The sequence below is a fragment of the Mustela putorius genome, unplaced genomic scaffold (genome assembly GCF_011764305.1).
Source record: "Mustela putorius furo isolate JIRA1106 unplaced genomic scaffold, ASM1176430v1.1 tig00000095_pilon_pilon_pilon, whole genome shotgun sequence".
In the NCBI taxonomy this organism is placed as follows: Eukaryota; Metazoa; Chordata; class Mammalia; order Carnivora; family Mustelidae; genus Mustela; species Mustela putorius.
Window position 1 is genome coordinate 35,188,250 of NW_025421280.1, and position 22,897 is coordinate 35,211,146.

Genomic DNA, 22,897 nt, shown 5'->3' on the forward strand with positions numbered 1-22,897 from the left:
GGAGCTGATTTCCTCCCACAGTCCCTCCCGCCAAGCTTATTTCCGCCACATTCTTGCCCCTGGAATTGGTCTCCGCCCGCCGTACCTCCCCTCGACTACGACCCCGCCCATTGCCACGCCCCAGAGCTTGTCACCGCCCACCTGCCCGCCCGCCCTCTCGCTGTTCCCGCCCACAGCCGCACCCCCCAGACCTGGTCTCCGCCCCGACACCTGGCACTGCCCACAGCCCCGCCCCTTAGGGCTGGTCTCCGTTCCCGGTGCTAACCCTGCCCGAGGCGGTGGGTCCCTCCCTCACTGACCCAGAAATCCTGGCCGGCGGCGGCGAAACGCGGCGGTCGACCCCGCCCGACCCAACTCAGAGCCCCTAAACTTCCCTCTCCGCGGCGGCTCCACAGAGACCGGAACTGGGGCGCGAGGCGACCAGCCCGAGACCGGAAGCGGAAGCGTGGGGCGGTGCCGTGGAAGAAGCCTCGGGTGGTTGCTGCGTGGGGAGTGCGCTCTTCCCCGGGGGACCGGTTTCACGTGGTATGTTTGGCCTCGGGGCGAGGGGCCGGACTCGGAGCGCGGCGGGCGGTCCGGGGCTTCCGGTAGGCGCCCAGGGAGGGGCACGGGCCGCGAGCATTTCCAGGCACCGGCTCTGGCGTCCCCGCGTCCGTCTGTCCCCAGCCGGAGTCCCGTTTCCTCCCCTGGGCTGTTTCCTCAGGTCGGTCCCAAGCCGGTGTCTCCCGACTCCGGGCACCGCCGCCCCCCCCCACCTCTGAGGGCTGGTTTTGCCCCCGCAGGCGACTTTGAGCAATGTCTGGAGGCATTGTTTTGGTTGTGCTAATGGGGGTGTGGGGAGGCGCAGCTAGCTTCTAGCGGGCGGAGGCTGGGGTTGCGGCTCAGCATCTTACGGTGCACGGAGCAGCACCCCTCCTCCAAAAGACGATGCCTAATCTGTAGTGCCGGGCTCGGGACTTCGTGCTGTAGGGCCCCCACATCTCTGAAATCCTGGGTCAGCCGTGGAAATTGTTTCAAAGTCAGCTGAGTCACTTACCGCCCCCTAAGTGACAAGCCCGGTTGAAAGTGTCTGACATTCTTTGAGCGCCTGGGTGGCTCAGTCGGTTAAGCGTCAGACCCCGGGGTTTCACTCGGGTCACAGGATCTCAGGGTCCTGGGATCCAGCAACCCTCTGAGCTCCTTGCTTCTCCCTCCCCTTCCGCTCCTCCTCCCCTCCTCTCTCGCAAATAAATAAATAAATAAAATCTTTTTTAAAAAAAATTTAAAAAAACATAAAGTGTATATATAGTCACCATAAAATCTTTATCCAGCCAGATGAGTTGAGTAAGTCAGATGCACACACAGTATGATGCTGCTTTCTTCCACTTGGGGTGCAGATGGCTGGTCAGGAATCTGGTAAATCCAGTCACTGCCAAAATTTACACTTTAAATAAATGAAAAAAAAAAAAAAAGACGGATGGGTGGTCTATTTATCCATGAACAATTACTCTCTATAAAAAGGCCTCAAAAACGATCTTTGTGTCTTTTTTTTTTTCCCCCCAGACAAGAAAAGCATCTCTTGAACTCAAATTTGTGTTAAAACCAGCTTCAGGGTCCACCAGCCTCACTGATCTGTGGATTTTTGTGACCAGGTGAGGACCATGAGGAACTTGTAACAGGTTCCAGAAGCCTCCATTGTGCAGATGAGCTGTTGATGGGCTTCCCCTGTGCTCAGGCTGTAAACACGAAGAGCCGCTAAGAGTGAGGGTTGTTTTTTTTTTTCTTTAAAGATTTTATTTGTTTATTTGACAGACAGAGATCACAAGTAGGCAGAGAGAGGAGGAGGCAGGCTCCCCGCTGAGCAGAGAGCCAGATGCCGATGTGGGGCTCTATCCCACACCCTGGGATCATGACCTGAGCCAACCTCAGCCGAAGGCAGAGGCTTTAACCCACTGAGGCACCCAGATGCCCGAGTGAGGGTATCTTAAGAAAAATTATTTGTATGTTTGATGGATTATGTTCAAAGGAAAGATACTAAGGTGAGTGTGGTTATGTGTGTGGAAATAAGGCAATAAATACATTTATATGCAAACAAGGACACAGTAAACAAATATGTAAATCACTAAATGTAATGGTAGAGAAATACAGATTTTCTTGCATTCTGTCCTACTAAAAATTTCAGGATTTTATATGTAAGGATAAATATATAAAACTTTTACATGCATACGTAATATTACAGGTTCTCCCACTAAAGATTAGCAGGACTTCTCAGCAGCGTTCCCGAGACCCATTCAGTTTGAAATCTAAAGCCCTATAAATGCTCCACAAGGATTAAAAATATATGGACATCTGGGGGAAAAATTCTTTGAACTTCTTTCTGTTAGTAACAGAAATTTAAAATTGAATTGACCAGCAATGGATTTTTTTTTTTTCATAATGAGATTTAACATTATTTAGAGGAATACCCAACAACTTGTGTGTTGAAGGTAGGGCACTTGTTTCCACAAAGACTGTCCTCTCTACCTTGCCTTCTGGCAGGAATTAACTTTTATTTCTTAAAAGTTTTCTGAAATAGAGGTACCTGGGTGCCTAAATGGGTTAAGCATCTGCCTTCGGCTCGGGTCATGATCACAGGGTCCTGGGATTGAGCCCCACATCAGCTCTCCGCTCAGGCGGGAGTCTGCTTCTCCTTTTCCCTCTGTGATCTCTCTCGCTTGTGCTCTCTCTAAAATAAATAAATGAAATCTTTAAAAGAAAAAAAAAACTTTTCTGAAATAAGTCTGGTAATTGATGTTACAGAGGATCCTGTTAAGTAGTCTTCTGTTGTTGGGTTTTACTAATTCCATGGTATGGGTGCACGTGTGTCCCAATTTTACTCTAGATTTCCTGTAATGTTTTGGAAGAGAGTGTTTATTTGTCATGCAATAGATATTCTTTGAGTGCACAGTTTATGGCGAGCAACCCTCCTTGTTTATTTGAAACTGAGAGGCTTACCAGGACACAGGACATTTAGTGTTCAAACCAGGACAGTTCTAGACAAACCAGCGTGGCTCATGCTCTCCGTGAGCCAGGCCCTGGGCCAGATAACAGAGACCTGGGAGAGCCAGACTGACCTTGTTCTGCCTTCATGGAACTTAGATTCCAATAGGGAATTAGAATTAAATAGGGAATTAAAATTACTTAATTGTTTTAATTTAATTCTGTGTTTTTTTCAGTATTCCAAGATTTCGTTGTTTATGCACCACTCCCAGTGCTCCATGTAATCCATGCCCTCCTTAATACACCCACCACCAGGCTCACCCATCCCCCCAGCCCCCCCAAAACTCTCAATCAATTTGTTTCTCAGAGTCCACAGTCTCTCATAGTTCGTGTCCCCCTCCGATTTCCCCCAATTCACTTTTCCTTTCCTTCTCCTAATGTCCTCCATGTTATTCCTTATGCTCTGTGAGTAAGTGAAACCATATGATAATTGACTCTCTCTGCTTGACTTATTTCACTCAGCATAATCTCCTCCAGTCCCATCTGTGTTGATACAAAAGTTGGGTATTCGTCCTTTCTGATGGAGACATAATACTCAATTGTGTGTATGGACCATAACCTCTTTATCCATTTGTCTGTTGAAAAGCATCTTGGTTCTTTCCACAGTTTGGCAATTGTGGCCATTGCTGCTATGAACATTGGGGTACAGATGGCCCTTCTTTTCACTCCATCTGTATCTTTGGGGTAAATACCTAGTAGTGCAACTGCAGGGTCATAGGGAAGCTCTATTTTTAATTTCTTGAGGAATCCCCACACTGTTTTCCAAAGTGCTTACACCAACTTGCATTCCCACCAACAGTGTAAGAGGGTTCCACTTTCTCCACATCCTCTCCAACACTTGTTGTTTACTGTCTTGCTGATTTTGGCCCTTCTAACTGGTGTAAGGTGATACCTCACTGTGGTTTTGATTTGAATTTCCCTGATGGCTAATGATGATGAACCTTTTTTCATGTGTTAGACATTTGTATGTCTTTGGAGAAGTGTCTGTTCATGTCTTATGTCCATTTTTTTTTTTACATGATTATCAGTTTTGGGGGTGTTGAGTTTGAAGAGTTCTTAATAGATCTTGGAAATCAGCCCTTTTTCTGTAGTATCATTTGCAAATATCTTCTCCCATTCCATGAGTTGCCTCTTCGTTTTGTTGACTATTTCTTTTGCTGTGCAAAAGCTTTTGATCCTGATGGAGTTCCAAAAGTCCACTTTTTAAATTTTACTTGTTTTTAAGATTTTATTTATTTATTAGAGAGAGCACAAGCAGGGTGACAGGCAGAGGGAGAAGCAGACTCACCACTGAGCAGGAAGCCCAGTGTGGGGCTCAATCCTGGAACTCCAGGATCATGACCTGAGCCGAAGGAGGACCCTTAACCGACTGAGCCACCCAGGCCCCCAGGAATTGTGATTTTAAACAACTCATGACAGGAGTGATGTGGGATCTTGGCACATAGAACTCAGTCGAGGGAACAGGGAGGCCTTGAGAAGGGCTGATATTGACCTTCAGGGCTGAGGTTGGGGTCAGATTTAGCTAGCTGTAGAGTTTTTGGAGCAAGGGAGTATTTTCAAGAGAGCATTTCAGGCAAAGGGAGTGGCATAAAGACAACCCCAGAGCAGGAGAGAGAGAGCCTTGTGTCCTCCATGAGCTGGGAAGACCTGAATGGCTGAGCCGAGCCAGCAAAGTGGGGAGCACAGAGCAGGGCAGGCTGGACTAGGTCAGGTCTTAGATTGGACTCTGCTCTGGGGCTAGTAGAGGACATGGTAGCGATGTGAGCACTGGGAGGACGTGATTCACCTTTGGTCTGTGCATGTGGATCAAAATGGACTTCAGGATTCAGAAGGAAGACTTCAGAGGCAAGACCGGGCATGGTAAGAGGAAGTGAAGTTATGGATAAGGTGGGGTTCCCTAAGCCCGGATGGTGGTTGTGGAGTAGGAAAGAAGTGCGAAGAGGAGACCCGGGAGTTCAGAACTGAGAAAATGAAATGATGCTTTCATTCGTGCTTGCGTTTGTCAGATGGTACCGGGCCTTTCCTCTGCCCCCAGCTCCTGTCCATGTGAACCTGCAGGCCTCCCCCTCACCCAGGCCCATGCTTTCATCCTGCTTTGCCACTCATAGGCCCCCTCCTCCGCATCCTGGAAGAAGTCATGCCTGAGCAGTCCACGGCTTCCCTGTCTACTCCGGGAACCACGAGTCACCTGTAGCTATTTCAATGAAACCAATAAGAAACACAATCAGAATTTCATTTTTTTTTTTTCACTCGTCCTGGCCACATTTCAAGGGCTCAGTATCCACATGTGGCTGTAGCTACCAGCTGGACAGAGCAGAGTTAGAGGACATCTCCGGCATCCCAGAAAGTTTTGCTGGGCAGCACTGGCTTCAGGTGGCCCATCCTCTCCAACCTTCTTCCAGCGCGGACATGCATCCGCTGCAGGCGTCACTGAATCTCTAAACTGAGCACAGACTCCTCTGCCCTCCTGTGACATGTCACCTGCCAGAAGACCCTGATGGGGTCCTCAGAACCTGAAAGTGCCCCAGGTATCTGCTTAGCCTGCTTTTCCTCAGGGGCTCCGGGAGCGGCTGGATCCCAGCTCTCTCATGGCTCATCTGTGACTGGGCTCTTCCAAAGTGCAGATCGGGTCCCTGGTGGGGAGAAAGGAGACACCCTGCTGCTGCAAAACGGAAGGAGGCTCCACAGCAGTGGTCTGTGGCTGCTGGAACAAATGACCGGAGACTGGGACAGCAACACGGATTTCTTCTCCCATTCTGGAAGGCAGACCCTCAGTGGTCATCAGGGCTGCATTCCTTCCAGAGGCTCTAGGGGAGACTCCTTTCCTGTGTCTTCCATCTTGATGGGTCTGTAATCAAAGGAACGAGACTGATTGATACAACGCGAAAGTCAAGCAAAGCTTTATTTCATGCCAAGCATCGAGAATCAAACCAACCCGTCAGAGCTGCCTCTTAAAGAGAGGACGACCCCTCCCAGCCTTACCGGCTAACTTTTAAAGGGCAAGGGCCATGTGGTTGAGCCTGGCCACACACAGGTGACCGATGGGATTGCAACACACAGAGAAAGCTGCACAGTCATGCTCGGTCACACACAAGTGACCAACTGAATCACAGTTTATTCTATAGTAGCTATTTGAACTAGCCTATCACCTTGGTCAGAATTGGCACCCAAAAGGTGGGGCCCACATTCTTTGGTAGCTAGGGAGACAGTGTGTGCCCCCACTGATCAGATGTCTCCACCTGGCCTGACCCGCCCTTGTATTTGGGCTTTGTTACCTGGGACTGGTTTCCCGGACTTGCTTTTAAGTAAGTCCTGGGGCGTGGGGGGTGAGGGTGAGGTTATCAGTTTAAGTTTTACTGCATAAACAACAAAATTACTGTTTAATCGGATGGAATTGCTCTGGCTAAATAGGCCCTTACAGTCTCATAGAGGCCACCTGCCTTCCTTGGCTTGTGGCTTCTGACTCCTGCTTCCATCATCCCAGCTCCTTCTCTGACCTGACCACCTTACCTCCCTCTTGTGATGACCTTGGGCTCACCCGGATAATTCTGGATACTGTCCACATCTCGGGGGCCTTACCTTATCACAGCTCCACAATCCCTTGTGCGTGGAAGCTCACACGTTCACAGATTCTGAGGAGTGGAGTCTGGACACCTTTGGGACAGGGGGCGGTAATCTGTCCGCACAGGCCCAAGAGGCAAAGAGGCCCTGAACGCTCTCTCCACCCGGCCCAGACTCTTAGTGTCCCAGGTTCCCCTCCCTGCTCACACTCAGCAGCCTTTATTGCGTTGATCCTTTGGGTGCAGGGAGGGCACACAGACCTCAAGAAGCTCGGTTCTATGTAGTTACATTTGATTCCCGAACTCCAGGGAAAGGAGGCATTCGTTCCCTAGGAAACATCCCTTTTTATAGGGATGACACTGCTTTGAAACTTTTTTTTTTCACTTAATTTTAATTTAGTTTAAAATTTTTTAATTCACTTAATTCTAATTTAATCTTTTTCACTTAAACTTATTGGAGATAAGAATGTCTATCAATACCTAGAGATCATCTGTTTCTTTTTTGGCTGGGAGAGTTTCTTCATTCTGTGGGTACTCCCTAGTTCATTGAGCTGCTTCCCTATTGATGGTCCTTTGATATTCTAAATAAGGCCGGGGTGAATCATCACACCCTTGACCTTTAGTATTTGTGTCCTTGTCCTTTAGTATTTGTGTATCCTGAGATAGGTTCCTAGATTGTGGTTGGCCAGGAAGGTGTAAATGTTGCCGCATTTTGCCTGCAGCTGGCAATTTTCCTTCCTTGGGAATTATGTCCAGCAGTGTATGAGCGTGCCTTTCCAGACAGGCTTGCCAAGAGGAGATGTGGTCCACTAGGTCTGTTGATCTGACAGGTTTAAAAAAAAAAAAAAAGTTATCTGTGTAGTTGCTGTGTGCATCTCTGTTATTAAGAGTAAGATAGGAAATCAGGGGAGGTTCCACCAAGGGTCATGTCCTTGAAATGCTAGTAGTGAAAACCAGAGGGTTCTGGGCTGAGGAGGAGGTGGGATGCGAGGAAATGAGTCAGAGCGAGCCCCTGTGCCTGGGATCAGAGAGCGAGGGGCTGGGTAGTAAAAGAGAGAAAACGGAAGATAGATTGATTTCACTACTGAAAAACACTGCATCGGGTTTCCACGGTGTAAGAAAGGGTCCACTAGAGTGGTGGGGCCGGAAGGGCAGGGCAGGCATGAGACAGTCCGTTGTGCGCAGCTCCTCGAACAGCAGGCGGGACAGAGCCCAGAACAGAGCTGCAGACCCTGACCTGATACAGAACGGGGGCAGCTCGAGTCTGGAACAGGAGGGAGGGCAGAAACCGTGGTGCATGTGGCCGCTGGAGGGGGGGGGGGTGTGCTACGTGGGCAGGTAGAGTTCCTCCCGTGAACGTTACTCTGAGAAGTAGGAGGCAGGACCAGCTGCTGCAAGCGAGGGTGTGTTTCTTATCTGTTGTCCCCCGACAGATTGTCCCAAACCTCAGCGACTGAAGACAGTAATGATCATGTGGCATCTCTCATGGTTTTTGTGGTTCAGGAATTCAGAGCAGCTCAGCTAGAAGGTTCTAGCTCAGGGACTTGATGAGTTGCCGGCGGGATGTCCACTGGGGCTGCAGCACTCTGAAGTCTTGCCGGGCGCTGAGGGTTCTCTGCCAAGGCAGTTGGCTTCCAGGCCGGCACACCGGTGCTGCTGTCGGAGGGAGGCCTCAGGTCCTCTCGGAGTCACCTCCAGGGTACTCTTGTCACGCGGATCAGCCTCACGCAGGTGGGTGTGGACACCAGGAGGCTTGGGTCACCGAGGACCATTTAGGAAGCTGGTTCTTCTGGAGGGAAGAAGGGAGGGCATGTGGGGCATAAAGAGATGGGAGCAGGTGCGCGGGTAGGGAGCGGCACGGCCGTACAGGGTGCCGCGCAGGGTCAGGGGCTCTGCGTGTTTGTGACCGTGTTGCCCTAGAGGTGGCAGCACGACAGAGCAGGCAGAGGTTTGGAATCACGCCTGGTGGGAGCGCTGCTGGGCAGGCGTGAGGGTGGGTGGAGAGATGAGATCGTGAGATCCAAGCGGGGGAGGACAGGGCTTGCCTGAGGAGCAGGAGAGCCGCTGGACCGAGTCCTTGGTGTGGTAGAGAGACGCGGAGTGAACGAGGGCGCGTCTGGGAGGCGAAAGAAGGTGCGGCCGGCGAGGATGGGGGAACCTCGCAACGCAGCGAGGGTCATCCGCTCGCCCTCTGACGTCATACCCAGTGAGGGTCATCCGCTGATCCGCTGGCCCTCTGACGTCATCTGACGGTGGTGGGACTGGTGGGGGAAGGACTGATGGGAGGCAGGTGCCAGCGTGTCCAGCTGGTAAAGGGTCGCAGCTGGGGCTGTGTGTGCGACAAGCACTTGGATGGGAAGAACGTGCCCTGAGACTCGGTGAGCCTGAGGCTTCCCTGGGGGCGGCGCAGGCCCGCGCTGGTCGTACCGGTTAGGACAAGAGGACAAGTTCTGCCGTCACATGGCCTACGTTCATCCCCTTCTGAGCAAAGTAAAGACCCAGGACTGGAGACCCCACGTGTGCTTCCAAGGAGGACATGGTGGGCAGGCTGCGACAGATCCGTCCTCAGTAGCCTGGGGAGGGAGAGAGGCTGTGAAGGCTCCTGTTTCCCCGTTTCTTCCAGAACCTGGCCTGCGTGCGCGGTGGGGACGAGAGGAGGAGCGTCCGGGTTCTCTGTCTGAGTCACAGGATGGCGGCTGTGGTTCTGTCCCCCACTTGTGGTAAGCTCGGGGGTCCCCAGAGTCCAAGCATTAAAGGCCCCTGCACCACAGAGCGGGAATCACAGGGGCCCCATGTGGTTCTTGGGATTTGGGGTGTTGCTGGTTTGGGCGACTGTGAAGATGTCACCTGTGTGGTGAATATTGGAGTTTTTGAATTATGCCTCAAATTCTTTCTGTAAACTTGATAAAATAACAGTGCTGGCCCTTGAACTTCAGTTTCCTCCACTGTGAAATGAGAACTCTCGCCTTTTCCTCCAGTGCAGTAAGAGTCTTGGCCTTGGTGAGACAGGGCTCTTCTCTGCCTCCTGTGAAAGCTGTGTGTGCATGTGTGTGTGTGTGCATGTGCGTGTGTGTGTGTTGGGGTATGGTCAGTTACAGGTAGGTGGGCAAGCCTCCCCACAGGTGAGTGCTAGAATACAGAGCCATCCCGACCTCCTCGGACTCATTTCTTTTTCTCCAGCTCAGCCTTCCCTGTTCTCAGCCTCTCCTCAAAAAGGATGCACAGAGGAGGAAGGGTCGGTGCATGGCTTTCTGACAAGCTGGTTACCGGTGAGTCAGATACCCCTTTTTCCAAATTATCATTCCCTTGATCAGCGGTCGGATTATCTCTCAGTGACCTGGAGCCCCACAGCCAAACCAGGCCTCGGGCAGCGCAGGGTCTCCGGGCCTCTGATGGGGGTGAGGGGCTGCCCAGCCAGCTGCCGTGTTTGTCAACACTTTCTACGCGGCAAAGCTTCCTCCACGGTCACTGGCTACGTCCTGTCCCACTGAGAATTTTAAGGGGAAGGTAAACTCAAGTGTCCTAGACTCAAGTGATTGATGGCTGTGAGGAAATCACTCATTCATTTACCAAGTATTTCTCTGGCATCTGCCATGTCCCGGGCCTATGCTCAACCCCGAGACTGAGGGAGATAAGACTGCAGGATTTCACAGTCTCCCGGGAATAAGGGACTCACCTATGTGTTAGAGGTACATTTCACCTTGGCAGTGGGTGTCAGTAGATAGGAGAGGAGCACTGCAGGCTGAGCCCAGAAGCAGTGGAGAGCACAGCTCAGAACCCTGCCCGTGTATCTTAAGCTTGGGGTTCCCCGTTTCTGTTCCTGTCCCCTTATCAACTTGGTGGCGGTAGTCCTTGGCTAAGCCTTGATTCTTATGACGGCTCAGGACTTGGTGACCTTCGAGGATGTGGCCGTGGAGTTCACGCAGGAGGAGTGGGCACTGCTGGACCCCTCTCAGAGAACACTGTACAGAGACGTGATGCGGGAGAACTGCAGGAACCTGGCATCCCTGGGTAAGCCCCGCCTCAGCCCTGCATTTATTGAATGACTCAGGTGACAAGACTTCCTTTTGTCCTTTTTTTTTTTTTAATTGTCATAACATTCCCATACCATAAAATTCACCATTGTAACTATTCTAAAGCGTACCGCGCAGCAGCTTTTGCTACATTGGCATTGCCCTGCAGCTAGAACACCGTCCAAATGGGGAACAGTGTCAGCCCCTCTCAGCCCCGCCCCCGGAAGTGCTCAGTACCCGGTACCTTTCCCCCTGCCCCCCACCGGCAGCCACTAGTTTGCCTCCTGTTTCTGTGGCCGCGCCTGTTGAGAACAGTTCATATCATCGCGTTCCCCAAGATCTGATCTCTTTTGTCTGGCTTCTTGCTTTCGGCAGCATAGTCGTTCAAGGTCCAGCTATGGCCTGGCCTGTACCAGCTCATTATTCCTCATCGTGTCTGAATCACATGCACATTTTTAAAATTCATTCATTGGTTGATAAGCATTTGGTGGCTTCGCACTGACCAGCTGTTGCAGACAGTGCTGCTGTGAATATTTGTGTCCAGGCTGTCCTTTCCACGTGTTTCCGCTTTTGCTGGGTACGGGTCTGGGAGGGGAAGGCTGCGTCATGCGTTACCACGTTTAGCCTTTTGGGGAGCTGCCCACCGTTTTCCACGGCAGCTGCGCGGAGGTGTGAGGGCTCTCGTTTCCCCGCATCCCCCCAACATTTGTTTTTCCAGGGGTCGCCATCCTCATGGTTGCAAAGGGGGATTCCGTGGTGGTTTTGATTTGCATTTCCTCATCACTAATGACTTGAGCACTTTTTCACGAAGTAGTCCGCGGTTTGTAGGTCTTCTGTGGAGAAGTGTCTGTTCAAGCCCATTTGAAATTCGGTTGTTTATCTTTTGTTCTTGGACTATAAAGATTGGTCATATATCGTGAACGCTGATTCCTTATCCAAAATATGATTCGGAAATAATTTCTCCCATGTGGTGGTGTGTCTTGATTTTATTTGTGTCCTTTGACACACCAGAGTTCTTCATAGTTAAAAGTCTGTTTCTGGGTTTCTGTGTCTCTTCCCCTCCGCCTTTGCTTGTTCGTTTTGTTTCTTAAATTCCACATATGAGTGAAATCATATTTTTCCAAAGAAATCCAGATGGCCAACAAACACATGAAAAAGTGCTCAGCATCACTCAGCATCAGGGAAACACACATCAAAACCACAGTGAGGTACCACCGCACTTTCCTTGTCAGAATGGCGAAAATCAATAACACAAGAAACAGGTGTTTGTGAGGATATGAAGAAAGGGGAACCATCTCGCTCTGTTGCTGGGAAGGCTAACTGGTATACCCACTCTGGAAAACAGGGTGGAGATTCCTCAAAAAGTTAAAAACAGAGCCACCCTATCAACAGTATTTATCCAGAGGGTACAAAATTTCTGGTTCAGAGGGACACCTGTACCCCAGTGCTTATAGCAGCAATGTCCACTTCTGTAGGAGACTGTTTTTTCCCCCATTGAATTGTTTTTTGACAATTGAAATGGCCACAGACATATGGGTTTACGCTCACTCAATCCTGTTCTGTTAATCTCTGTGTCTCCTTGTGCTGGTGCTGTGGTGTGTCTAGTACTCCAGCTTTGACCTAAGTTTTGATGTCAGGAATTGTGAGAATTCCTATTTTGTTCCTTTTCAAGACTCCTCTATTTGAGATCCTTGGCAAATCCACATGAATTTTAGGGTCAAGTTTGTCCATTTATTCAAGTAAGAGCTGTTGGAGTTTTGGTGCTGATTGTGCTGAATCAGTATATCACTTGGGTTAGTATTGTCACCTTAACAGTAAGTATCAAGTTTTCCAAGACACATCTTTCTGTCACTGATTTTTTTATTTGATTCTATTATATTCAGAGAAAATACTTTCTATGATTTCACTGCTTTTAAATTTATTCAGTCTCATTTTATGGCCTAACATATGGTCTGTCTGATCAGGAGGTTCCATATGTATATGGATGAAAGTGTATTCTGTGGTGGAGCGGAATATTTTATATGTCTGTTAGGTCTGGTGAGTTTGTAGGATTGTTTAAGTCCTCCTTTTCCTTGTTAACCTTCTAACTAGTTGTTCTACCCATTGTTCGAAGTGGGATGTTCAAGTCTGCAACTATTATAGAACTCTCCATTTCTTTCTCCCTTCAATTATGTCAGTTTGAAATCTAGTACTGTAGAATTCTGTTTTTATTAGTCTGTAATTGCTACATCTTCTGGATGAATTACCTTTTTATCATTAAAGAATATCTTTGTGTCTCATAACAGTTTTTATCTTAAAGTCTGTTTTGCCTGAAATTAATGTAGCTACATTATCTTTTGGTTGCTCTCTGCTTGGAATATATCTTTCCATCCGTTGACTTTCAACCTCTTAGTGTGTTTGGATGTAAATTGAGTCTCTCATGGATAACATATAATTGGATATTTCTTATCTGTTCTGCCAAAATCTGCCTTTTATTTGGACAGATTAATCCATCTACATTTAAGATAGTTACTGATAAAGACCCACATACGCCATTTTGCTATTTTCTACATGTCTTATACCATTTTTGTTCCTTAGTTCTTTCATTATTATTTTTGTGTTAGATGTTTTCTAGGGGACCATTTGGATGCCCTGTCATTTTTTTGTGTATTTTAGTTAATTTTTTTTCATAGTTGTCCTGCGGAACTGCAATTAACATTTTAACTTACAGCAGTCTGTTTTGGTTTAGTACCAACTTTGTGTCAACAGCATACAAAATTTTTGCTCTTGTATAGGTGTTTGCACACACACACTCCCTTTATATTACTTTGTCACAAATTGCATGTTTATGCCTTCTGTGCCCATTAACATAGATTCATAATTATGGGCTTAGGCATTTCTCTTGTAAGTCATGTAAGAAAAAGAAGAGAATTTCAAACCAAAAATATAATTATTCTTGGTTTACGTATTTTCATTTATCCGATTCTCTGTTTCTTTGTGTGATTTGAGTTAATACCCATTATACTTTCATTTCAGCCTGAAAGCCTCCCATTAGCATTTCTTGTAGGATAGACGTGCTAGTAATCTCTGTGTCTCAGTTTAGCCTACTTGAGGTTTCTTAAACTTCTTGGTTGTGTCCATTTGTGTTTTTCATCAGTTTTTTTGGAAGTTTTTGGCCATTATTTCTTCAAATATTCTTTCTACCTCATTCTCTTCTCCACTTAAGGAACTCCCATGATGTGTCTGTTGGTATGTTTGATGGTATTCACAGGTCTTTAGGGCTCTGTTCATGTTTTTTGTTTTGGGTTTTTTTTTTTTTTTCATTTTTTTTTCTTTCTCTTCTTCCATTGAGGTAATAGAAATTGTCCTGTCTTCATGCTTATGGATTCTTTCTTCTTCCTGCCAATATCTGCCGCTCAATAGCTCTTCTGACTTTTTTTTTCATTTTAGTTTTTGTACTTTTCAACTCCAAAATTTCTATGTGGGTTCTTTTTGTAATTTCTGTTTCTTTAACATGTGTTCTATTTTATGAGAATTCATCTTTATGGTTTCCTTTATTCTTTATACACAGTTTTCTTTTCGTCTTTGAGCATACTTTAAAATAGTTGATTTCAATTCCTTGACTACTAAGTCTAATGGCTGGGCTTCCTCAGAGGGGAATTTTTTTTTTTTTTTCCCTGTAATGGGCCACACTTTTATTCCTTTTCCTGCCTCAAAATATTGTTGTTGCAAAATGGACATTTGGAACATTATTGTATGGGAATTCTGGAATCAGGTTTTTCCCCATCACCAAAATTTGTTGTTGTTGCTTGTTGTATATATGTTTAATGATACTCCTGAACTAATTTTGTAATGTCCGTACTTGTCATGTGTAGTCCCAGAAAACTATTTTGTTAACTTCATGGTTAAAGATTTTTTTAAAGGCTTGGAACAAAAAGTAAAAACCTATTGTCTCTGCAGATGTGTTCCATGTGTGTGTTTGGGAACATACCTTCACATCAGCAGGCAGTTTACAACTCTGCCATAATCTTCACTTTCTGCTTGTGCAGAACTTAAAGATCAGCCAAAGCTGAGGACTTAGTGCTGTTTCAGGTCTTTTATGAGCATGTGCCCAATCCTAGCCTTCTAGATTCAAAGAAATGGGAGGGCAACTTTTTTTTGGGGGGGGGGGCAACTTTTAAAAATTCCCCAGAACATCTTATTCCATATTTTTCCTCCCAAGTTTCTTGGACAGTCTTTTGTTTTCCTATGATATATTTATCATAGGCCTCAGGCAGTGGTGGCTAATATATTTTCCTTGAAATGTATTCAGTACATCCCCACTGAGTACCCAGCTCAGCCCTTGGAGAATTCGAGATTAGATAAATAAAGTCAAGCCCGTGGAGCCAAACCTTCAGAAAGATCAAAACAACCACAGAACTTTGGAATAAGATCTATCCTGCTCCCTCTGGTACTAGGAATGTGGGCTCTCATCTTCAAGGTTGCAGCCAAAGCAGGGAATAGAGGATGAGACAGGGGTCAGTGAAAATGTCAGCTGGTTGTTGTCCTTGAGTAAACAATTTCCAAGTTGCTATGAACTTTTGATAAGTTTCCAAAGTTCTGATAAAGTTGATTCTGATGGCTTTCCCCAGTTTATTCTTTAGAGTTCGGGACTGTTGGTTCAGTATCCCTCAGTTTTCACTATTGTCTCTTCTCACCAGTCTTTCTGGAGCACTTCTGTGCCCCTGGGTCTATGCTGGGGTTAGGAATACAGTGATGAATGAGACAGATGTGGTCCCCGCCCTCATGGCACTTTCTGTCTGATGCCTTCCCTGTGAACTGAATAGCTGTTCCTTACCCTGACTTTACATTCTCCATGGTTAAAAGCTTTAGAGCTTCTAAAGTATGTATGTAAACTTAGACATGGACTTTGGGACAGTGTATGTCCTGTCACTTCGGTATTGGGTGTGCTTGAATTTTTATTTCTTGGGAGTTACTATATTCATTACAATTTATGTGTAGTTATTCCACTGCTGCAAAAGCCATACTTGATCATCTTCAGAATTGTTGGCTCCAGTTTCATGGGGTTGCTTGTCACCTGTACAGTCACCCAACATCTTCTGTCTTTTCTCTGTGAATAGGGTATCACGTTGATAAACCCAGTCTGATCTCCCAGTTGGAACAAGAAGACAAGGTGGTGACAGAGGAGCGGGGAGTTCTCCCAGGCACCTGTCCAGGTGAGCATCAGGTGGATGGGTGGATATGAGTCATTTTGAGGAATAGCTCTGGTCAGTGATTTGGGGCATGGGAGTATTAACGTTTAGGAAACGTCAAACAGGGAAGTTTATACAGTGTCTTTTTCTCTGACAAAGATGGTCAAGAACATTTGGTATGAGCTTCCTTGTGTACATTCTTTCTTTCTTTTTTGCCTTTTGTTAAGTATCTCATACATTACCTTGGAGTCAGAGGCAGGGGGGAAAAAGACATTTTTTTTCATTTTTTTTAATTAAAGTGTAATTGCATACAATGTTACATTAGTTTCAGGTGTACAGTGTCATGATTTGACAAGTTTCTTAAGTTGTACTATGCTCACCAGAGGTATAGCTACCATCTGTCACCATACAATGCTATAATAGTCCTTTTCCTTTTTAAATAAATCTCATATGAGCACTTTGTTCAATGCCTTCCTACTTTGCATTCCTGATAATCCCTTCTTCTTAAATCTCTGATTAGTCTTAATCCTTTTAGAATCATTTTTTGAATATCTACAATTTTCATACTCCTTGCGCTTTCATGGCAAAATGCTGATCCCTGAGAGTCTGCATTTACTCATATGTGCACTTTACTATTTCTTTTCTCCATCAACTTAAATTTCTTTTCTTTTCTTTTCTTTTTTTTTTTTTTTCCCAGATTTGGACACAGTACTTAAAGCCAAATGGTTAACTCCCAAGAAGCATGATTTTAGAAAAGAACATTCCAGTGGTATAAAAGCGGTAAGATTAATATGGCTGATTTCTGGATTTTTTTCCACAGTAGGAGAATAAGTTAGAAAAGTTGCAAAGTAAACAGAGTCATTAAAGGAAAGTCATATACACCTTGGGAAATTGTGTCTCTGGAGAGATTCTGTGAAAAGCTGTGAATTTGGGGAAAACTATAAGTTGGCTCCAAACTTGTTTCATCACTGGGAGTTTCCACAAGTAAATATTTTCTTAAATGTGACCAGAATATTGGCTGTTGAAATACAAAGTGGTTGGGGCGCCTGGATGCCTCAGTGGGTTAAAGGCTCTGCCTTCAGCTCAGGTCATGATCCCAGGGTCCTGGGATCCAGCCCCACATTGGGCTCTCTGCTCAGCAGGGAGCCTGCTTCCACCTCTCTCTCTATTTGCCTGCCTCTCTGCCTACTTATGATCTCTGCCTGTCAAATAAATAAATAAAATCCTTAAAAAAAAAAAAGAAATGCAAAGTGGTTTATCAGAGTTTATCAGAAGATGCTCTGTGAATAATGATAAGGAATTGTAGCAAAGCATCCATCTTTTATAACTTCTAAAAGCTCAGACCGGGCAGAAGTCATATATAAGCACTGAAAATAGCCAAAACATCAATTGTAATAATATAACAGAATTCCTGGGAAAGAGAGTTCGTATGCATAAAAATTTATTGAATATTAAAAATACTATAAATTACAGTTATGATTCATCTCTCAATTAACAGGAAAGAAATCATCTTGGAGTGAAACTCAACGAATGTAACCAGTGCTTTAAAGTCTTCAGCACAAAATCTAACCTCACTCAGCACAAGAGAATTCATACTGGAGAAAAACCCTATGACTGTAATCAGTGTGGCAAATCCTTCAGCAGTCGATCTTACCTTACTATTCATAAAAGAATACATAATGGAGAGAAACCCTATGAATGCAATGACTGTGGGAAAGCCTTCAATGATCCCTCTTCCCTTAGACTGCATGTGAGAATTCACACTGGAGAAAAACCCTATGAATGTAATCAGTGTTTCCATGTTTTTCGCACTAGTTGCAATCTCAAAAGCCACAAGAGAATTCATACAAGAGAGAATCACCATGAATGTAATCAGTGTGGCAAGGCCTTCAGCACAAGGTCCTCCCTTACTGGGCACAATAGTATTCATACAGGGGAGAAACCTTATGAGTGCCACAATTGTGGGAAGACCTTTAGAAAGAGCTCATATCTGACACAGCATATGAGAACTCATACTGGAGAAAAACCCTATGAGTGTAATCAGTGTGGAAAATCCTTCAGTAGTAGCTTTTCTCTTACTGTGCACAAGAGAATTCATACTGGGGAGAAACCCTATGAATGCAGTAACTGTGGGAAAGCATTTAATAATCTCTCAGCTGTTAAGAAACACGTGAGAACTCACACTGGAGAAAAACCCTATGAATGTAATCATTGTGGAAAATCTTTTACCACTAACTCTTACCTTTCTGTGCACAAGAGAATACATAATAGGTGGATATGAATACAATAACTAGGAAAGCATTCATTGATTTCTTAATTCTCAGACAACTGATGGGAACTCACTAGATGTATGAGTTAGCTGTTGCTACATAACAAATTTCCCTCCGAAGCACAGTGGCTTCAGACAACATAACGTTAATTATCTCACAGTTTCTGTAGGTCAGGGATTTGGAAATGGCTTAGCTACGTAGTTCTGGCTCAGGAGCTGTCATGAGGTGAGGCCAAGATGTGAGCTGGAGCAACGCTCATCTGAGTTTACTGCTGAAGAATCTTCTTCCAAAATGGCTAGCTCACATGTCTGGCACATTAAGGCCAGTTGTTGGCAGGGAACCTTCATTACCTCACTCTCCACAGGGCTATAAGTATCTTCATTATGTAGCAGCAGGTTCCTCCCAAAGCATTTGATCTATGGGAGCGCTAATGCAGAAGCCACATTGTCTTTTTTGACCTAGCCTCGGAAGAACCTGTTATCACTTCTTCCAGACTGTATTGCTCACACAGTGTGGGAAGAAACTACACAGGGTATGTATAGTAGCAGATCATAAGGAACCATCTGAGAAGCTTGCCATGAAATCAGTGAAGAAAAGCCTTTAGCGGACTCTCGTTCTTTTAACCTAGTCTATATGAAGTAGCCTTTAAGAAGTCGTGTTAATTCACTCTGGAGAGAAACATAATGCGTGCAATCTTTGTGGTAAGCTTGCAACTCAGACTCACCCCAGCGTCCACAAAAGATTACTTATGGGGAGAAACCTGAAGAAGACAGTAGCTGTAGGAAAGCCTTTGTGATATTTCTAGGGAGTCATGCGACAGTTCAGACTAAGAAAACCTTAAGATCATCAGAATGCAGAAACCTTCACGGACTCCCATCACTGAGAGCCCATGTGAGAAATCACTACCAAGGAATATTCGTAGAAAGAATGTGGAAAACCCTTCAGCACAAGTGTTCGCATTACCGAGCAAAAGATGGGGAGAGATTCTGAACACAGTTACTGTGGGAAAGCCTTGAATGTCCTCTGAGTTTCTAAGAAGCATGAGGATTTATCCCGGAGAGAGAGTCCTGTTGAACGTCATCAGTCCGGAAAAGTCATTTTTCCACATTCCTTAGGAAGCTGAGAATTCCCTGCAGACACTTATGAATATAAAGATCAAGGGGATGCCTTGACTAATACCTCCTACATTAGGAAAAATACCAAGTTTTTTCTGGATGCAAAAGTTGTGAGTGTATTAATTTTGAAAAATCTTTTAGTGATTCTTTGTTGATTTGTGAGAACCTACATTGGAGGCAAACCCTAGAAAAGTAGTCAGTCTGAGGATGCCTCAGCTCTTAACTGAGTGGCCACAAAATAAACTGGGTATGGAAAGAATAGTGAGTGTGTAGGATTGCCATCCTCCTCAGTGTCTCATCCTAAGATTGGGCCACTCATCCGTTAGTTTTTAGTCTTTTGTTTCAGTATAAACATATATCTATAGCTGTACCCTAAAATAAACCTTAAGTTATGTCCCATAGTTTTGTATGTAATATGTTTGCTATTATTTACTCTTTAAAAATATTAGTACATAGCATATCCAGAAAGACATTTCTGAATATCTCCTGAGTAAATTCTTTACCGTAGTGGAAATTAAGCTATATTTACTGTGTACTTTAAATAGTTTAAAGGCGTTATTGTCAGGTAAGTGGAGTTGATGCTGATTCTTTTTTTACCTTTCTACCCTAGTATGGCAATTTGTTTAGCTTCTTTCCCAATGTCCATTGTCCCCTACTTACTTACTTTAAAAAATGTTTTTATTGTTGTTCAAGTTGTCAATGAGCAGGATTGAAAATAATCTGTAAGGCTTCTTTGAAGCCCAGAGGAGTATTGTCTTACTCTCCTGACCATAAGAAGTAGGTAGAAGTCACTGGGGAGAACATCATTTGGCTTGTTTGCCTCACCTGTATCCTGTTCATCTTACCCGTTCTTTCTCTTGGAAATGGACTCAAGGCCAAGAGTTGGAAGAGCTATATTTTGATCATGATAACAAAAACCACAGTGCAGCAAAAAATTACAATGATATGGGCATCTCCAAAACTTCTGATTGGCAGTATCTGCTCTGGACTGCTTGTTCCCAGACTTGTCCTTATATGATTAAAAGTAGCCTCTAACTGGTTAAAGCCAAAGTCCTTTTTTTAGTTTGTTTTTAAGGTGATGTTCTGTTCCTGTCCAGCTAAATGCAATATCTAACTGGTAAGCCTCTTAGTTGGTCACATTTTATAAGTGTTTCATGTTTCTTTGAAAATAATGTTTATTCTCTAAGTTTTAGATGTAGAGTATGTACCCATAAACTCAAGCTAATTGTGTTTTCAGATATAGTATGTACTTTGAGATTTCTGTCCTCAAATTTATTTAGTGATAGATATGTTATTAAAGTCATCTACTATGGGTTATGGATTAACACTTTTTTGTCATTTCTGTCATCTTTCTTAATGTATTTTGATGTACAAGTACATTCAGGATTAGGTTTTTTTCTTGTGAATTGTTCCTTATATTTGGATCATTTTTTATACTGGATTATTTCAGTACATTAATAAATATTTACATAGTCCTTCCTGTAGATGAGGCACTCTTCTGAATGCCTTATGGATATTACTGAGTACTCAATGTAAGCTTAAGGAAATATATACTGTTATTGTCCTCATTTTACAGTAGAGAAAACTAACATGGTAGTTTCCTGTTACTTGCCTGAGCTCCCTGGCTAGTAAATGGTGGAGCCCAGATTTGAACCCAGGCAGTCCATGTTCTTAACATGGTCTATCTAGTCTATCTATTGAGTATAATGTATATGTCAGGTACTGTTTAAGACACTCGCTCGCTCTCCCTCTTTCTCTCTCAAATCATTAAAAAAAGTACCAGTTGCAACACCATGAAAAGCTGCTTTTGAGAGCTGTCTATAATCTGTTCTTCCTCTGAAAGTTTCTGCAACCAAGATGCAGATACTAAGAGGACCAACCAGAATCCTGTGTGCATTTACTTTTAAGAAGCTAGTGTATCCAAGTGGCATTAAGTGTTGGGCCATAATGGTGACAGTGATATATTTCTCAGATTCTTTCAGGACTAAGTCACTCATTCCTCCAACTGCTGAAGTGTTCTAATGGCTTGTCCTGCCATTCCCTCTGGAATTCTCTTGGGCCAAAGGAGGGCGCCACACCTACGTTTATGTCCACCCTCAAGGGGCAACCCAATTCCAATGACTAGTTCATATGAGGCATGCAAATGCCTAATTCCTTTGCCTCAATTTGTGACACCCCTGAAGGGCCACCCCAGATCTAGAACTATTATTTCTTCATCTGTAAAATAGAAACAATGAAATGCCTACTTTGTAGATTTGTATTAAGGATTCAGTTAGTTAACATATATATGAGGCTTTTATGATTCTTCTGGTATATAGGAAACATTTTATTTTCTATTATAAGTTAATTAAAATTTACTGTAGGAATATACTGAGCAAGATAAGCCACACAAAGAGTAAATATTATATGAATCTATTTGTATTAATTTTAAGAACAGCAAAAAAAAACTGATAGAAAAAAATCAGAGTATTGGTTGCATCTAAACTCAGGTTGTGGAGGTGAGGGATAAGGAGCAGGGATTGACTGAGATGTGACATGAGGGAACTTGACGGGGTGAAGAGAATGTTCTGCCTCTCAAAAGAAGTATAGGTTATCTAAGTGTATGCATTTGTCACAACACATTAAACTATACACTCAAGATGCGTATATTGCATTGCATGTAAATTAAACCTCAGTTTGATTGATTGATTGATTGATTGATTGATTTTGCTAAGGGAAAGTAGCCAAATATGAAAAACCATTTATTCTATGATTCCATTGTATGGCATTTGAGAAAAGACAAAACTCTAGGGAAGGAAAACAAATCAATGATGTTCAGGGGCAAGGAGTAAGACAAGGGGATGGTAGCAAAGGGGCAGCGCAAAGGAATTTGGGAGTGATGGAATTGTTCTCTCGTGACTGTTGATTGATACACAACTCTGTGTACTTGGCAAAACCTACAGAAATGTACACCATGAAGAGTGGATATTACTGTACGTTTAAAAAAATAATAATCTGCCAGGTAGCAGAGGGAATGCAAAATAGTCTAAACTGTAATGAATAACATAACCACAAGGAAGGAAACCAAATTTACTTTGGAAAGCTATATTTTGACCAGATACATGAGACTGACTACAAAAAGAATAGTCCAGAAATCCTGCACTTCAGTTCAAAAATTTGTTTCTTACAATGTTGTGGATTAGTGATTGCGAAACTTTTATGTGTATACTAGGGTTGAATAAGTAAACATGTAGCTCATGAAAGCTTTTCACTGTTACAAACAAGAAGAGAGAGAAGACTAAAACACTGTGGTGTTGGATTGGATTGGAGTTGGAGGTTACCCCCAACATCATGAGCGTTCCATCTGATGATGGAAGTTTTAGCAAGTATCTCCCTTATCCCTCCAAGATTAGGATGGAAACACCCAAAGCAACTTAAAATTCCCTACACACTAAAGGAGAAAGGAGCTTCAGCTCCATTCTAAATGGAGACACACCTAAATGTGACACCATTCTCACTCAAAACAAAACCCAGCTTGCTTCCCTTGCCTCCCTCAGAGTAGATATAGGAGTACTCTTATAGCAAAGAGTAACCTGTCTCCCCGAAAGCAAGCAATACCAGTTTCAATAAGCAAACCTCCAGGTTCAACAACGTCAAGCATTCCCAGAAAACCGTATCTCTTCTCACTAGGTCAGCAAGCAGCATCCTTAACCACACAAGGAGGGAAGCCCACAGTGCAAATCCCTTAAGTGTTCCCCAACTTGAGATGAC

General features: G+C 44.5%; 1 protein-coding gene across 2 annotated transcripts; it reads left to right on the forward strand.

Moving 5' to 3' along the window:
- The first annotated feature begins 226 nt into the window (after positions 1 to 226).
- Positions 227 to 20,941, forward strand: LOC101677357 (zinc finger protein 558). 2 transcript variants are annotated; one of them, XM_004771734.3, is made up of 8 exons: positions 227 to 525; positions 1,543 to 1,631; positions 9,202 to 9,298; positions 9,759 to 9,847; positions 10,463 to 10,589; positions 15,691 to 15,786; positions 16,460 to 16,542; positions 17,261 to 20,941. In XM_004771734.3, the coding sequence occupies exons 3-8, from the start codon at positions 9,268 to 9,270 to the stop codon at positions 18,041 to 18,043; spliced, it is 1,209 nt and encodes a 402-aa protein (XP_004771791.2). In that variant the 5' UTR covers positions 227 to 525; positions 1,543 to 1,631; positions 9,202 to 9,267; the 3' UTR covers positions 18,044 to 20,941. The 2 variants fall into 2 exon arrangements, with proteins under 2 accessions (XP_004771791.2, XP_012900726.2); XM_013045272.2 differs by lacking the exon at positions 1,543 to 1,631.
- The last annotated feature ends 1,956 nt before the right edge of the window (positions 20,942 to 22,897 follow it).